General features: G+C 53.2%; 1 protein-coding gene across 2 annotated transcripts in view; it reads left to right on the forward strand.

The window, feature by feature from the left end:
* The window catches only part of CACNA1C (calcium voltage-gated channel subunit alpha1 C), a 384443-nt gene extending 378140 nt beyond the window's left edge, over window positions 1-6303 (forward strand). For both annotated transcript variants that reach the window (XM_081589902.1, XM_081589903.1), the window contains 4 exons: window positions 1685-1791; window positions 2061-2164; window positions 3457-3786; window positions 4574-6303. In XM_081589902.1, the coding sequence (XP_081446028.1) occupies window positions 1685-1791; window positions 2061-2164; window positions 3457-3786; window positions 4574-4876 (844 nt within the window). In that variant the 3' untranslated portion in view covers window positions 4877-6303. The remainder of the gene's footprint in view (window positions 1-1684; window positions 1792-2060; window positions 2165-3456; window positions 3787-4573) is intronic.
* Window positions 6304-18210: the final 11907 nt, after the last annotated feature.

Here is an 18210-nt window from a genome sequence, read left to right on the forward strand (position 1 = left end):
TTACAGTGAAGCTCAATAGATACACACGTGCATACCTTGACTGGCTCAGACGGTAAAGAAGCTGCCTGCCTCGCAGTAGACCCAGGTTTGATCCCTGGGTCGGGAAGATCCCCTGGAGAAGGGAATGGCAGCCCACCCTAATATTCTTGCCTGGAGAATCCCATGGACAGGGGAGCCTGGGGGACTACAGTCCATGGGGTCGCAAAGAGTCGGACACAACTGAGCGACTAACACTTCATTTCATACATTTAAGGAGGACTATTCCTGAAAATGCATATAATAAAGTTGACAGCAGAGGGTGCCGTTGGCAGCCATAACTGAGAACTCCACCAGAGCCAGTTAAAGGGAAGGGTTTTTAAACTGCAGATCCAGACCTGTGAGGGGGCTGTGACATTTGCTTAGTCAGTTACAATCAGCACTCCTAAAAGAAAGCACAGGATAGAACAGGACAGCAGGAAGTAACGTGGCCAGCGTCACAAAGGCAGCACTGTTTTGTAAAGCTTTGCTGCCAAGTCTCATAACTCTATTAATAACCTGTGACTGTGAGTTGCGTTCACCAAGCTGAAGCCGTGTTAGATGCTTTCCTGAGAGAAACACTTCATCATGAGGAAGTGCCGGCCCTTCTGGCTTCTGATGTTCTGAGGAGGGATTAATACGTGGCCACTCACCAGCATCTGTGCCCCTCTGTGCACGCACGGTGCTCACAGGCCACTGCCAGGTGTGGATGAGCTGGCCTCAGCAGCCAGTGAGGGGTTATGAGAGGATCTCAGGGAGGAAAGCACAGGAGATTGCCTACGTAGCTGCTCACGCAGCGGTGCAGACAGCAGGGCACAGACGTTCAGAGAGGCTCAGGGTCAAACAGAAGCTGGGTCTTCAAGAGTGGGGACAACCTGAACAGTAAGACAGTGTAACAGGAGGGTGACCGAGCTGACAGCAAGAGGAGCATCTGGTGGGTTTTATCCAGCACCTTCCTGGCTCATGGTCAGCGCACCAGGAGGACAGCCACTGCTCTGAGAGCACAGGTGGCAGCCTCATTGGCGACAGTAAGGGCTGAGTGCCAAGGCAGCTCCACTAGGGCCTGTGCAGTCAGCCTAGGGCCTGCAACGGCTGTTTTCAGGGCAGTGGCCCAGGCCCAGGCAGAGCAGAGTCTCGCGGGCGCAGTGGATGCAGGCTCGGAGCCTGGGGGTCCGAATCCAGCCCTCGCGTGCGGCCGTCGTGCGGCCCAGGCCAGGAGGAGCCATTTCCCACTGAGTCCCCGTCAGAAAGTCCAGGAGCCATTGACTGACTAGACACCCCAAGGTCCCCCAGCCACCTGTCACCAATGACCACATGTTTGTGCTCCTGCTGACTAAGCGTGGGCAGGCCGGGAGAGTAGGGGGTGGGGCACGAGCTTAGGCTCATCTTGGGATGGGCTGCATAGACAGCATCCACCTGTGACCACGGAGGAGTCCAGGCCATTCCAGAGAGAAGCTGTGGACCAAGAACTGTGTTCTAGCTTTCTCAGCAACGGTAACCAACTTGTCCACACCTGCCAGCATCAGAGGTGTGGGGGGCACACAGGGAACAGGCCAGAGAAGCCGGGAACTTCTGCTGCCCCATGGCCTGTACAAAGCAGTGTCGGGGGTCCCCTCACTAAGAGAGAAGCAGACACCCTAGGGTGACAGTCTCAAGTCCTCTGTTCCAGGCTCTCCTACCAGGACGACGAGAATCGGCAGCTGACTCCTCCAGAGGAGGACAGAAGGGACATCCGTCTGTCCCCAAAGAGGGGCTTCCTGCGCTCCGCCTCCCTAGGTAACCCCACCCCCTCCCGCCTCCCTGGGTAACCCCACCCCCTTCTCTAGAGACGATCACCCCCTCCCTGGTGATGACAAGGCTTGCAGGGGTGACCAAGGAATGTCAAGGCCTGGCTGCGATGGCCTCCTGGATGGACCCCAGGGTGGGGCTGGCCTGGGGCTGGACGTGTGCTAATGCTACATCTCTGGGAGGGACATCCTTGCCCCTCCCTGGTGTGAGCTGTTGCAGCCGTGTCCTCTTTCCGTGCTGAGTCATCACTCGTGCAGGTCGAAGGGCCTCCTTCCACCTTGAATGTCTGAAGCGACAGAAGAATCCCGGGGGAGACGTCTCTCAGAAGACAGTCCTGCCTTTGCACCTGGTTCACCATCAGGTAACCCCACCTGGGGACAGGCCGCTGCCCCTCCCCGGCAGGCTAGGTTCCCTGTGACGAGGAGCAGACCTTCAGACCCCTAGTCGCCCTTCCTGTCCCACACCACCGCTGCGTCCCCTCCCCAGCCCAAATAGCCTCCGGGGAAAGGTTCTGCGCACCCAAGGACCCTGTACCCCCGGGCAGGACACCCAAGCAGTCCTGGAGAGCCCCTGGGAGGGTGGAAGGACCAGCAGCTCTCATCTCCCTCCAGTGACCAGATATTCCCTCCCCACAACTAACTGTCGGTCGTAGCTAGAGCCTGGACATTGAGCAGCACAAAATTCGATCTGTGAAATATGGAAATAACCAAAGAATCTTCCAGCAACATGGTCGGGGCAGAGATATGTCAGGAGAGCAGGTCCAGGCAGATTCAATAGTTGAACTGGCTCTTGGCCTGAGTGACGCCAAATGAGGGGGTGAAACCTAAGACCCCAGCTTCTAGCTCCTCTTAGGACCTTAGACCCGATGGAGGTTTCCGACAGCTGTTGAACAATCCCCGAGGCCAGTCTCTCTCCTCCAGGCAAATCAGGGTCTAAACTGGACTCTCCCCCACCTTCTCACCTCCTTTTGGGCTTTCGCTTCAAACGGCTTTTTTATCCCAAAGGTGTTCGGTGCCCATCAGGGCTTATAGTCAGCACAAGACAGGCAGAGCGGCTCTGCCCGGGTGAGGGCATTTCTGCTCAGGTTTTGCTCAGCCTGAGTGCTGTCGCTGGAGGACGGGTGGTCTCCATGGGGCTTTCTGGAATGTCAGCAGCTCTCTGGGGGCCCCAGGGAGGGGAGGCCGGCAGGCTGGGGGACACGTGCACTACTGAGGAATTCCCGGGAGCTGGTTTCTCCGCCTCTGCCGATGGTGATGATGCCTGAAGGAAGACCCTCCCTCTCTTTGTTCTGCCCTCCTGCTCCCCTCCCCACGCTCCCCTCTCTGGCCCTACGGCTGGGCCGCTCCTCCAGGCAGGGTCGCTCCCTATGGCCCATCACATCAGAGCTAGTGGAGAGAACACACAGCTAACGGGCAGGGCTGGGACTAGAGGGAAGATGACCGTGAGCCCACTGGGCCTTGGCCTTCTGAGCTCAGGGGAGAAGGATCTCGGCTGACCGATGGTCACAGGGTCTGTTAGGGCAGTTGTGACCAGCCCTGGGTCTGGGTGTGTAAGGTCTGGGTGTGTGACCTCGAGGGTGCAAGCACCAGGAGGGGTCAGAGACAGGGACAGGGCAGAGGTCCCCTGATTCATGCTCTCCCATCCTGTCCACAGGCGCTGGCAGTGGCGGGCCTGAGCCCCCTCCTGCAGAGAAGCCATCCCCCTGGGACCCTCCCCCCACCACGCCTCACGCCCCCCGCCACACCCGGCCCGGCCTGGCCTCTGCGGCCTGTGCCCACCCTACGGCTGGAGGGGGCCGAATCCAGCGATAAGCTCACCAGCAGCTTCCCATCCATCCACTGCGACCCCCACATCGGGGAGCCCACGCCCTGCGGGGTCAGCGGCACTCCCCGGAGGGCCCGGCCCGTGTCACTCACTGTGCCCAGCCCGGCAGGGCCCCAGGGCCGGCCGTTCCACGGCAGTGCCAGCAGCCTGGTGGAGGCGGTAAGTCCTCAGGTACTGCCCGAGGGCTGGGCAGTGTGGGGTTCAGGCAGAGCGGAGGGGACCCTGGTTCTCCCAAGCACATGAAACATCAAGTCTCTTGGCCAGAAAGACACTCACTCAGGTCTCCAATCCACCTGAGTGCCCAGCAGGCCGAGGAAGAGCGGTCACACCAGCCAGGAGACCAGGGGAGCCCTGCAGGGAGGGGGCCATGAGGGAACTTGGAGCAGGAGGAGGGGACAAGACAGGTGGGGAGCAGACTGGACAGGAGGTGGTCTCCTAGGCTCACCTGCTGCATCCCTGAGGCCACCAGGAAGGGGGTAGTGCTTCAGGACAAACAGGGTGGGTGCCAAGTGTGTCCTATATACACACACACACTGTGCCTGGATCCTCAGCCCCAAAATGCATCCAGGGGCATTGGGCCAGGTGTCACCAGAGAAGCCTGAAGGTTTCCTGGAAAGAGTCATGTGGGGGCTTAGGGCACCCCCGGGGGAGGATACTGGAGGGAGGACCAAGGGCCCCTGCTTCCTGCCTGCATTTGATGACGGTGCCCCCCACCCAGAGGTCTCTCCTCGGGCCTGCACACCCGAGTGTCCTGGGGGCACTCCGTCACACTCCTTCACACTCCTTCCTGGCATGCAGGCACACCCGTACATGTACACCCATGTGCACACACATATACACATACACACCCACTCTGTCTTCCCCAAGTGACCCCTCGGAAGCCCCTGCGCCAGCCCCACGGGGAAGAGCTGGGCTCAGAGTGACATCCCTGGTGCCTGTCCCCCAGGTCTTGATCTCGGAAGGATTGGGGCAATTTGCTCAGGACCCCAGGTTCCTCGAGGCCACCACGCAGGAGCTGGCCGATGCCTGCGACATGACCATCGAGGAGATGGAGAGCGCGGCCGATGACATCCTCAGCGGGGGCGCCGGGCAGAGCCCCAACGGCACCCTGCTCCCATGTGCAAACTGCAGGGACCCGGGGCCGGACCGAGCGGGGGGCATGGAGGACGCAGCCTGGGCGCCCAGCCCCGAGCCCCGCCAGGGCGCAGAGGAGCCCCGGGACAGCAGGGCCTTCGCCAGCGGCCTGTAGCAGCCGGGCCGGAGACGCCGGCTTTTTATTTGTCTCAATGTTCCTAATGGGTTCGTTTCAGAAGTGCCTCACTGTTCTCGCGGCCTGGAGTTAACCGGAACAGCGTCTTCATTCATTTCGTGGGGACAAGACCAAGTCGGTGGCCAGGAGAGAAGCAGCCGCAGTCCGTGTCCAGCTGGGGGCGGTGGGGGCGGGGGCGCGGGCACCAGGGAGGGGTCCACCTTGGCTCCCCAGCCCTCACCCAAAGGACCCTATGCTAAACGGGTGTCTTTCAACTTTGCTTGTAAAAAACTCATTTTGCACATATTCTGTATGAGCCTCACTGTCCCCATAGAGCCAGGGCCCTGTGCGTCCACAGAAGGAAAGAGGCCTCGGCCCACCCCTGGGGAGGAGGAAGCCAGCCACGGCCACCCACGCCACCTGTGTCTGGACCCTTCCTGCCAGGCCACGGCCACGGGGCCAGGGGAGTGGGCGTGCCCGCCAGAACAAGACCGGTGGTGACTGTCCAGCGTGCTTTTGTTTTGGGATTTGACATTTTTCTTGACAGCATGTTGCAGTTTTCATTTGGGTTTTTTTTTTTAATATATAATTTTGTTTTCCCAGGGGGAGGGGAGAAAGAAGAGTGTTTACAAAGTTTTGCAGCCACGCACCTTACTGTCTTCACTTTTGCAAATGTAGATTGGATTTGGTTTTGTTGTGTTATTTAGCGGTTGGTTTCTTTTTCTACGGAGGATTCAGCTGAGCCACTGTAGGAGGGTTTTGTCAGCCATCATGTACACCCAATAATTTGTTATAATTTCCGCAGGTAGTGACAAGATTTTTTTGGTTTGGTTCATAATTTGAAGGTGTAGGGTCTTGCACAAGCGTGTATAGTAGTGAGTGCCCAGGGTCTCTGCAAGTGTGTGTGCCGTGTGTGCGGTGGGTGGTATGTGTGTGGTGGGGGCCAGTCTGCAGCCACCAGGCCTCCCGCAGGTCCCCTTCAGGCTCAGCCGTGGGGAGGCCTGAATCTGGGACCGTTTGAAAGCAAAAACAAACCACTGTCTCCGCTTCTGAAACGGGAATCAGTAACTGCATTTTCTGTCCCACAAGATATGCAAAAACAATGCAATAATATTCATTTTAAAAATACAATTGTGAGTTGTGTTGGCATTAAAACTGTATTTAAAAAAACCACACAGAAATTTAAGGGAGAAACTCAGAAGGCTTTTCGCTTCGATTTGTTCTATGTGACGTTTCACTGCGTTGATGGTGTTTCTGCTGAAGAGACCGTTATACTTGAATTCAGGTCAGTCTCAGTATTTTACAAATATTTTTTTAAAACTGAATTGCAATTGTGCCAAGCGAATATATTGAATTAAGTTTGTTTTTGAATTCACTTCTTGTATATTTGCTGCATGTAAGTAAATCATTTTGTATTTGGAGTGTGACAAGCCTTACCTTTGAGCTCTTAAGTGCTTTTCTACGTGTGGCTGGGAGACGGGACGGCGTTTCTTCTCGGTTGTGTGATGAGTGCCGGCACCACCCGTGTGGGTCCCACACAGGCTTGGGCATCGCTGTTTTGCATATCTTGTGTTTGCTTCCGTTTGCCTCCACTTTCCCCAGCCTGGGTGTAGGTGTATCCATATCTTGCTTTGAGAGACCAGGACTCGTCTATTCCAACCTCACTCTATCCGCTCTGTCCCGGTTCTTGGATTTGGGATTTCTCCAGGGACAGGCCCGCACTGTGAGGGCTCATGGGGTGCCCTGACCAGCCTCTTCCATCACAGGCAGGCATAGGGTCCCCTCCCCCAGGAGAGGTGGCCCACCTCACTGTTAGGCATCCCCCAGCACAAGCGTTCCTTAGGAATGTGTCCACTGACCAGGAGGGTGGAGGAGAGGGCGTCCTCGGCTGGACAGCAGGGGCTGGAGCCAGGCAGCAGGTGACATAGCGTCCGTCCAAAGTCAAGTGCATTCCGCTCGATTCTCCACGTTCAGGGTCTCCTCCAGGGTCCACCGTCATGGTGTGGCAGCCATGGAGGGACCAGGATTGGGGGTGGCTCATGGGGAGCTGGCGGTGAGGGTGGGACTGGAGGCACTGGGGGGGCATCTCTGTTGAGTGCTGAATCCTCAAGCAGATTCCAGCAGTGATCATTGAAACGTGACCAGTTTCGGGAAACAGGACCCAAGCATTCATCTAGACCTTCCCCATAGAGTTGCCTCCAATCCCGGGCTTGCCCAGCCCGTCTCGGCACTGACTCATGTGAGCAGCCCATTCATCCGTAAAGATGTGCTTTGCTGTGATGGACTGATTTTCCTGTGATGGACTGATGCTCAGCCCCCAGTGAACACAGTCTGAGGACAGCAGGCTGTGCCCTGTTCCTCCAGGCCCAGCCCTTCTGAACATCTTGGGCTCCTTCTCGGTGCCACCATGGTCTTCTAGACATTTCGTTCAGGTCCCTTGTCCCCTTTCCCTGTGTCTGCCTCGGCCACTAAGATGTTAGCTACAGTGGAGAACAGAGTCTTTCAGCATTGGTGCCTGGTTCCCGCTGTACGTTTAGCCCCCAGTTAGAAATACGGGCTATCAGCAGATCTCCCCCGCACACCCGCACACACCTGGCCTCCTTGTACTGCCTTTCGTTTCTGTTTTGCACTTTCCATCTGCGTCACCAAGTCTCACCGGCCAGCTTGTGCTGGGCTCTGCCAAGGGCGCCCTCACCCCATCTCGCACCGCAGACCTCCTTACTGCCTGCTCATCTGTCAGGAAGACCTGTCCAGGGAAGGGTCTCCCTGGGCCTGAGCGCAGGCCTGGCTAACGCGGGACGGACATGTGACACCTGTCCTCCTGAGCCTCATCCACAGTGTGGTCACCATCTCTGCACCTGACATAGAATAGAACCTTCTCAAAAGCAGAGCCATCAAGTCTTCTGAAACCCTTGGGTGGTTGGAGAAAAGCCACAATGGCCGAGGACCCTACACGCCTGAAGAGTTTGAGTCCAGGGTTCGTGAACCTGGCTTGTGTTTGTCCCCTGACAGGCAGCCTCTTGTTTCCACTTTGATCTTACAGTTACTCAGAGGCTTGTCTCCTTCCCATCCCCTCCTAGAAAGTTCTTTTTGGTCTTGGGGAAGAAAGGGTGATTTTATCCCCCCAGATTTCAGCTCGATTCATGCGTTTTTCTTTGCTTCGGGTCAGAAGCTCTTTGTTCCCGTCGCTTCCCTCATCTTCTCAGTCTGGCTGGACCCGAGTCTTGTGCACCCCATCTTTATCCTCCTCTGTGCCCCAGCTTCTGAGCTCTGGGGGTCATCGGGAGCTGCCCATCACGTCCTCCCCACCGTCCTCCCCCCAGACCATCTCCCCAGCGGTCAGCTAAGGGCACCTTGCCCTCCAAGGCCGACGAAGCATCTTTCTGAGGAAAAGGAACCCCTGGAAGGGAGAGCCTGGAGGTCATGGAGGGAGTGAGGCTGTTTTCCAGGGGGCGGGTGATAGCATGTGCCCCCACCCCAAAGGCCAGGGAACAGAAGGGGCTTAGAGCAGCACAGGGAGGAGGTGGAGGAAGGGGGCGTCAGTTCAGGCAGCCTCGTCACACCTCATCACAGATGTGGCTAAGGACGGTGGTGGCCTCTCCCTACCCCCCTGAGGAACCTGCAGGGACAGGCATGGCATGTCTGAGAGGCAGAAACAGCTAGGGAAGGGCGACCTGGTGTCCACCCTCCAGGCCCCCTGTCAGTCCAACCAGAGCCCAGGCCAGGCTCTGGTCTGTGGCGAGTGCCAGCACAGATCCAAAGGGAAATGGGGACTCAGGGGCCTGTTTGACCCCCATGTCTGCGGCTTCTTTTCATGGAAACGTCTGTGGTGACCGCCCTCCTTGGCCAGGACAGTAGAGGGACCGAGACCCCAAGATCTGCTTCAGAAGAAGAAAAACTGAAATTCTGCTCCAGCTTATTTCCCAGCCAAACCACCCTCTCCGGACGTGTGTGGTGTCTGCCCCCTCCCCGGCCCCCTCCTCTGCAGACCCCCTCCCACACGTGTGCTGTGGGCCCGGAGGCAGGCGGGGGCGCGGGGAGAGATGACCTGAGGTCACCCCAGAAAGCCCGTGTCCAGCTTTCCCAGCCGCTGTGCCCTCGTCGGGGACCTCCCTCTCTCCCGGTGCCCCCCCACCCCCACTCCCACCCCCGTGCCCCCTCCTCCCCCGGTTGGGTGAGAGGGGACCCCCCGCGAGCCGATTCTGACGTAGTTTCTTGGTGTCTTAACTTTATTTATTTATTTATTTTTGTGTCAAAGCGACAAAGCACTGCCTAGTAGGGCCAGAGAGCAAACTATCAGGTAAATGGGTTTCTGCCAGGTTTCCTGTTGTCGGGGAGATGCTTGAGGCACGCCCATGCACATGTCTACACACGCTCATGTACACACACATTCACCTGCACACGTGCTCACGTGCACACACACTCACGTGCACACACACCTGACAGGGGCAGGCGCTGGCCCTTCCAGGCTGATGCTCCTCTTAGAAGGCTGAGCGCTGGCTGCAGAGAGAAGCAGAGGTCCTCCCCCGGGGGAAAGGTACCCATTGGAGTGACTATAAACTAAATGTCGTTGCCCTTCATCAAGAACATTCCACCACTCCTAAAGTCAAAGTTTTCCTGCCATGAACTCAGGAGACTTGGTCCACAGCAGGCCAAGGGGTGGGTGGGGGGTGCCTGGGGGCCACCTGGAGTGTCAGCAGAGCCCCCTCCTGGGAGGTTGCCCTGGGACGTGTGGGATGTACTGTGAGGCTGAGGTGAGCAAATGGCTGGAGCCTCAGGGCAGAGCCCAAGGTGGATTGTCCCCGGAGGCTCCCTTTCTGCAGGGAATCAGGGACACCCAGGCCCTGGCTCAGTTCACCAGGGGATTGAAGAGAGTTCAGTCAAGCCCGCGGCCTCCTGCAGGTCGGGGGCAGCACTTTGTAGGGTGTTCAGGTCCCCAGTTTTAAGAACAAGTGGCCTAACTCGGATTCGGCTCTCGGAAAGGTAGCAGGACCCTGAGTCCCCGTGAATTAACAACAATTTGCCACCTGGGGTCGTTTGTGCGTGAAAAACAGTTTCTCCGAGGTGACATCAGAGCAGCTGTGGGGTAGAGGCTGTCGTGTTGGGGGGTCGTGTCTGCAGGTCATGTCCGGGCACAGTGGTGCCTGCTCACCACGCGGCCCCGGGGCTCCCATGCCACCGTCCTTGGTGCCCTTGGGTCTGTGGGCCAGGATGAGGAAGACGGGGTCTGGCCTCTGTCACCCACTCCCAGCTCCTGCGGGTCCTGATTCCAGGAGCAGGGCCGGGCGGGGGAGGCTCCTGTGTGTAGTTGGGTCCCAGGGTGCAAGCTCCCCGCCCAACACCTCCACCCTGGAGAAGCCACGTCAAGGCTTGAAAGGGAAACAGAATCTAGGACTCGAGGGAGATGGCTTGTAAGCAAACATCCCAGTGCCATGGTCTCCCTCATGAGGCGGCCCTGAGCCCCAGACGTGAGGCCCTGGGGGGCCTGCCTGTATCGAGTGCAAGAATCTGGCCTTGACCTCCCACCCGATGACCTGTTTCCTGCCCTTCCCCCTCTGCATCCCGTTATTCCAGAGCCCTGTGCAAGGAAGCTCTGCTCCAAGGCTGAGATGTCCAAGGTGAGCAGGTTTGGACCAGCCTGTGATGTGGTAGCGAGAACCACCCATGGGAAACACGTCCCCTGAGAGTGAGGGTGGCAGGCTCCCGCTGGTGACACGCCAGACACTACTTTCCTGTTTTATTTGGATGCCCCTCGAGCCGCCCAGCCAAGGTCCTCCGTGCAGGGGGGTCCAGACGCAGCCCCTCTGCTCCTCTCGTCCTGTCTCGGAGACCCCCGTCCCCTCCCCCACAGAATCACGCTGGTTCTCAGACAGTCGGCGTCCCCTCCACGGCCCCCTACACCTCCCTGCGGGCCCCCTCGTGTTGTAAATACTGTTGTACAGTTTGTAACCATCGTCACCCGAGTCGGCGGCCTCGCCCGTGTCCCTTCTCACCTCGAGAAAGGCCAGGGCGTGGAGAAGAGCTTCAGGGCCATCTCTGTGAGACGCTGTGTATATTCCTGTAAGATTGCATTTTTATCTAAGGAATGATGTTATTTAAAAAACAAAAAAAAAAACAACCAAAAAACAAGAATTGCAAATAAATTTCTTAACAATGTCCTCGTTGGCTTGGTCATCTTGCCCTTCTCTCTCCCTCGACCATTTTCTGGACTTGCAGAACTGTGCTTAACCCTCTGCTGATGTCTAATCCCCAAAGGGGAATCTCGGGGACTCTGACCCCAGGCATGGTCTCCAACCTGGTTGCATTAACTCATCGCATCCCCCACATCTTCCTTTCGGTTAATGGTCAAAGGTTGAAAAGGGACAGAAGAGGAGAAATTAAATGGATGATCCACAAAATCCAGATGCTTCTCTTCTATACACCGTCACATAGAAAAAGGCACAGAATTGGTTTTGAATGAAGAAAGGACAGGGAGAGGGGAGGGGAGGGGACAGGGGTGTGGGGGGAGGAGATCATGTATGTCAATGTACTCCAGGTTCTCCCCAGCGGTCCAGTGGTTAGAACTCTGCGCTCTCACTACGGACAGTGCAGGTTCACTTCCTGTCAGGAAACTAAGGCCCCACAAGCTGCAGGGCCAGCCCAAAAAACCTTTTATTTTAAATTACTTTGAAAGCTATAGGCATGCAAAGTGAAAGTTGCACAGTTGTGTCCGACTCTTTGCGACCCCATGGACTATACAGTCCATGGAATTTTCCAGGCCAGAATACTGAAGTGGGTAACCTTTCCCTTCTCCAGGGGATCTTCCTAACCCAGGGATCGAACCCAGGTCTCTCACATTGCAGGCGGATTCTTTACCAGCAGGGCCACAAGGGAAACCCAAGAATACTGGAGTGGGTAGCCCATCCCTTCTCCAGGGATTCTTCCAGACCCAGACCCAGGAATCAAGCCAGAGTCTCCTGCACTGCAGGCAGATTCTTTACCAACTGAGCTATGAGGGAAGCCCTATAAATATACAAGCTTCTTTTTTATTATTAAACTGATTCCGACCAACCCTCATAATTCCCTGTGTAAAACTAACCAGTCCCAGAAACAACGTCTTAGTTGGAAAAAGTTACCGATCGTCCTCATGGACAATTGAGTCCATTCCGGGAATTACAGTCATCACCGCTCTACCCACTCCTCTGCTGGAGCCCCACCCCCAGACCCTGAGCTCTGGAGTCCAGGCTCAAGAGAGGAGAAGGACTCGAGTAGACACCGCTTGTCCAGCTCCTGAGGGAGGACCTGGGCGGGCACCCCCCAGGAGCTGCCCCTACCGTCATGGTCAGCAACAAGGTGTTACCAGCAATGACAAAGTGCATGCCAAAGCTTGTAAATGATACTTTCCATCAGCTGGGACAGACTGGAGACTTGCCCTGTGATGAATCTTTTCTGCTTGGGTTACCAGTGCTTCCTTGAGTGGCGTGAAGGAGCCAGGACAGACTGGAGACTTGCCCGGTGATGGATCTGTTCTGCTTGGGTTATGAATGCCTCCCTGAGTGGAGTGAAGGAGCAAGGCCCCCCGCTGGGAGCAGTCAGCCTGGGAGCGGCCCTCACGGGTGTATGGTCTCCCCGTTGCTCTGCTTTCCAGGGTCGGTGTGCAGGTCTGGCTGGACTCCGCCCTCTCCCCCTCATCAGGTCTGCTTCTGCCCACTTCCTCCTTTCTCCCCACAAGGCAGATGTGGTTATTGATCTGATTGCCCAAAGAACTAGGTATGAGTTGGGCCCATGAGGGGACAGGTGGGAAGTCAGTGGACACCTGAGACTCCCTTGCACTTGCAGTTTCCTGCTTCCATGTCATGAACAGAACTGAGCCCTCACTCCGTGCACCTCCATCTCTCTCCCCATCTCCACGCAGCTTGGCAGGTAGGTGGACTCCATGGACTCTCAAGCCCCTGAACTCTCTCCTCTAATGTTGCCTTTTTAAAACCCTTCCCTGAAAGCAAAGGGGAGGCCAAGTCTTCTGAGCCTCAGCGGCCCGTTCTCCCCACCTGTCCCCACATTGCACATGTTGCATTAAACACTGTTCTTTCACCACGACCCATGAGAGCCTGGAAGACTGGCTTTACTGCGCCCGGGCAGGTGGACCCAAGTCTGACTCAGGAACAAACAGAAACACACTCACAGATACAAAGAACAAATCAGTGGTTACCAGGGGAAAGCAAAGAGGAGAGGGGCAAGGTAGGGGCTGGGGAGGAAGAGAAACAAACTACTATGTATAAAGTAGATAAGCTACAAGGATATTATGCGCAGGGAATTAGTCATTTTGTTGTAATAACTTTAAACTGAGTGTAATCTATCAATGTATTGAATCACTGTGTTGCATACCTGCAACTGATACAATATTGTAAATCAACTACACCTCAGTTTAAAAAAAAAAAACTAAAAAAAAATTTAAAAAAATTAAAATAAAAAACTGATTGTTTATACTTAATCCTTGTGCACACAGAACCGTAGCTCTGTGGCCTGGGATAAATCACATCATCTCTGCAGGCTTGTTTGCAGGTCTATGAAACCTACGTCACCACCCCACAGGTGGTGCTGGCAGTGGAACCTGGCCAGGCCAGGCCTTGTGTCTGCACTGAGTGAACAGGGTTTCCTCTTCCCTTCTCACCTGGCTCTCAGACTCCCCAGGCTCATCCATCCACCTGCTCTGTGCAAACCCGGAAATGAGCTCCAAGGAACTGAATGAGCACCTGGGTCTGAGAGTACAGAACACAGGTTGGAGGGGCGGGGCTGAGCTCCACTAGGCCTTGCCCTGAGGGTCACTCTGCCCCTCTCCAGCCAGCACACCAGGACTTGCTTTCCAAGGGACCCCAACTCCGCAACAACCATTTCCCCCTTGGGGTCTGACTTCTGTCCCCCAACCCCACTGGGGCTGTGCCTTCACAGCTCAGCAGAAGCCTCTCAAGTCCTCCACCCTGGGTCTTTCTGAGTCTAGAGCCTCGGGCAGGAGTGGGACTGGGGACCTGACAGGGGTTGATGAAATTAAAAGCCTTGCTTCTCTGCTGGTCACCAGGTGATTGGACTCCACAGGGACTGTAGGGAGACAAACCACGGTGGTGGTTTCATAGCCTGGACCCTTTAAACAGGTATATCGTACAGTATGTCAATAGATCTATACAAAGTTGTCCAAAGGAAATCAAGTAATAGGGCAGCTGACCTCGTAGCCTCCTGGTGTCATGTCCTGTGAAATACACAGCATCACCTGGAAGATGCTCTTGCCAAAACGTTTCACCTGAATCAAACTGAGCCTTCAGATCTCACTTCCTGTCTACAAGAAGTGCAGGGAATTTAAAAAAGTCATGTGGAGACACCACCAGGAAACTGCCAGGCGAATAGAAAGTGTGGAATATTCAATATCATTTCAAAAACAAAACCAGCTAGGGAAATGTTCTCAATTGAAAGAGGTGACATCACCTCATGCGTTGTGAAACTTCAGTGAGCCCTGGTTTGAGAAAAGCAACTGTGAAAACACTTGGGGCACGATTTGGGGAATTTAAATAGGAACTGAACGTTAGGGGGTTCTTGTTCATTTTCTTCTGTGTAATAAAGGCATTATGAAAAAATAAATTAACAAAGGCATAATGTTTAGGTAAGCCATCCTTCTTCTTAGGAGATGCTTGTTGAAATATTTGGGGGCAAACATCATATCTACAATTTTCCAGTGTTTCCAAGACACACAGCCACTTGCACTGACATCAGAAATGCAAACATGACAAGGGGTTAGCAAAGATTGAATTTTATTCCTTTCCAAAATGGCTTTGGAGAGTCTTGGTCCTTTGAGTTTCCACCCAAAGTTTAGAATCGGCTTGTTAATTTCCATGAAAAAAGCCAGTAGGATTTTTTTTAAGGTTATTATTTATTTACTTATCTGGTCATGCAACATGCAGGATGCTAGTTCCAGGTATCGAACCCATTCCCTCTGCAGGGGAAGCACAGGGTCTTAACCACTGGACAGCCAGGGAAGTCCTCAGCCCATTAAGATTTTGATTGAGAAGTACTCTGCAAATGAATTTACACTCTACTACCCTCTCAGTAAGCACACTACTCTCCAGCACATTGCTGACAATCACTTCCGCAGAGTTCTACACCCTCACCACCTCCCAGCTTCATGGGAATCCCTTCTGATTCTTCTGATCCATCTTGCCCAACATGACTTCTGTTCCACCATCTACATCCCTCTCCTCTCTTCCTTCAAATTTCAAGGTTCCCTTTTAAACCCATAAATTTAATCATTATTCCTGGAGGTGGGGATTCCCTGCGTGGGGAACCCCAATCCAAGAGGACAGAACGTTTAATTCCTTTCCTGACCTCACCACATGCCCCACCCCCGCTCCTTGTGCTCTGCCCTGACTCTCTCTGACCTCAGGCAGGGATGGACTCTCTAAGAGTCTCGGTTTACTTAACATTAAGTGGAAAGATTAGACTAAATCTGTGCTGTGGTTTCATTGTGGCGACGGTTTGATTTGGTTTTGTAATCACCAAAACTCCTTCAAGATTCTGATGAAATCTATCCAGGGAAAAGTACACTCACAAATAAACATTTTGCAAATCATCTCCAAGAGTTTACAAACTGCAGAGCCTACCCACAATCTTCACACTAGCAAAGTAACGCTCAAAATTCTCCAAGCTAGGTAGGCTTCAACAGTACATGAACCAAGAACTTTCAGATGTTCAAGCTGGATTTAGAAAAGACAGAGAAACCAGAGATCAAGCTGCCAACATTCATTGGATCATAGAAAAAGCAAGAAAATTCCAGAAAAACATCTACTTCTGCTTCATTGACTACACTAAAGCCTTTGACTGTGTGGATCACAACAAACTGTGAAAAATTCTTCAAGAGATGGGAATACCAGACCACCTTACCTGCCTCCTGAGAAACCTGTATGCAGGACAAAAAGCAACAGTTAGAACCAGACATGGAACAAAGGACTGGTTCCAAATTGGGGAAGGAGTACGTCAAGGCTGTATATTGTCACCTTGCTTATTTAACTTATATCAGAGTATATCAGGCAAAATGCTGGGTTGGATGAAGCACAAGCTGGAATCAAGATTGCTGGGAGAAATATCAATAGCCTCAGATATGCAGATGACACCACCCTTATGGAAGAAAGTGAAGAAGAACTAAAGAGCCTTTTGATGAAAGTAAAAGAGCAGAGTGAAAAAGTTGGCTTAAAATTCAACATTCAGAAAACAAAGATCATGGCATCCAGTCCCATCACTTCATGGCAAATAGATGGAGAATCAATGGAAACAGTGAGAGACTTTATTTTCTTGGGCTCCAAAATCACTGCAGATGATGACTGCAGCCATGAAATTAAAAGATGCTTGCTCCTTGGAAGAAAAGCTATGAACAACCTAGACAGCATATTAAAAAGCACAGACATTACTCTGCCAAGAAAGGTCCATCTAGTCAAAGCTATGGCTTTTCCAGCAGTCATATATGGATGTGAGAGTTGGACTATAAAGAAAGCTGAGCAATGAAGAATGGATGCTTGTTAACTGTGGTGTTGGAGAAGACTCTTGAGAGTCCCTTGGACTGCAGGGAGCTCCAACCAGTCCATCCTAAAGGAAATCAGTCCTGAATATTCATTGGAAGGACTGATGCTGAAGCTGAAACTCCAATACTTTGGCCACCTGATGCAAAGAACAGACTCATTGGAAGAGACCCTGATGCTGGGAAAGATTGAAGGCAGGAGGAGAAGGGGATGACAGAGGATGAGATGGTTGGACGGCATCACCAACTTGATAGACATGAGTTTGAGCAAACTCCAGGAGCTGGTGATGGACAGGGAAGCCTGGCGTGCTGCAGTCCATGGGGTCGCAAAGAGTCGGACACAATTGAGCAACTGAACTGACTGAGCCACAGACATCAGTTTAATAATCCCTGTGGCTAACTGCCTTTTATTTTTTTTCAATAGTTCTCTCTGGCTCTAATTCTAATTCCTCTGAAAAATAGAAACAGGAAAGTAGAAATTTTCATCCCTGCTAAAAACATACCTCCAAGAAAAAAATAGTGGAGGACAAGGGAGCCTGGAGTGCCACAGTCCATGGGGTCACAGAGAGTCGGACACGACTAAGCGACTGAAAAACAACCAGGAATGGTTCTGGCATTTCTTGCCACATTCTGTTGAGCAGGATTCTAGAAAATCCCTGAGCTAAGAAGATGAGTGATTTAGGCTAGGAAGCCCCATGCATCTTTTCATTTGCCTCTCAGAACTGAAAGCTAATTATCTGTAGAATTTGACAGGCCTCTCCTCTCATGTGATCTTTCTCCATCTCTCAATTTGTTTCATAAAATGTGACCAATATATTTAGCAATCTGCTAAATTTAGCTTCTGCCGTGGTGGCTCAGATGGTAAAGAATCTGCCTGCAATGAGGAAGACCTGGGTTCAGTCCCTGGATCAGGAAGATCCCCTGGAGAAGGAAACGGCAATCCAATCCAATATTCTTGCCTGGAGAATTCCATGGACAGAGGAGCCTGGTGGGCTACAGTCCATGTGGTCTCAAAGAGTCAGACATGACTGAGCAAGTAACACTTGCACTTTCACTTCAAATTTAGTTGGAATTGTTGTGCTGAATTTAAACAGCTATATTATAAACAAAATAATTTTAAAATCTTTTTCTATCAGAACAATTAAATTGGGTCAAGTAGGAAGTGTATGGAAACACCATCGTAAACTCTTTAAAAAGTACAACTTTTTCTAGCTGTATCACTGAAATTGATCCACAGGAAAAGCACTCATTTAGACTCAGGGGACGAGTCGGTAACACAGACCTAAGCAATAAAACAATCATTTTTCCTGCAAAGGTGGATTTATTCAGGAATAGCAAAGGAAATGGAATTCAGAAGAAGCAAGCTATAGCAAAAAGCCATGGGCAAATCCAGAGAGGAATGAAACATTTACAAAGAAAAAGGAGGAAGTTGGGATGGGTTGTTTTGAATGAAATTCTTTTGGAGAAAAGTGAGAGTTCAAGGTCTCCCTGGCTGGGTTCTGTTGGCTGAGTTGCCAGGGTGGTTTCTTTTGTTTATGTATGTATTTATTTATTTTGGATTGTGCTGGGTCTTTGTTGCTGCTTGTCTTTGGTTGGGGTGAGTGGGGGGCTACTCTTCACTGTAGTGTGCAGGCTTCTCATTGCGGTGTCTTGTCTTGTGGAGCATGGGCTCTGGGACAGGCAGGCTTCAGTAGTTGTGGCATGTGGGCTCAGTAGTTGCAGCTCCCAGGCTCTAGAGCTCGGGCTCAGTAGTTACGGCGCACAGGCTCAGCTGCTCCGAGGCACGTAGGATCTCCCT

Source organism: Giraffa tippelskirchi, chromosome 4 (assembly GCF_054371585.1).
Source record: "Giraffa tippelskirchi isolate mGirTip1 chromosome 4, T2T-mGirTip1v1.2.pri, whole genome shotgun sequence".
Taxonomy (NCBI): Eukaryota; Metazoa; Chordata; class Mammalia; order Artiodactyla; family Giraffidae; genus Giraffa; species Giraffa tippelskirchi.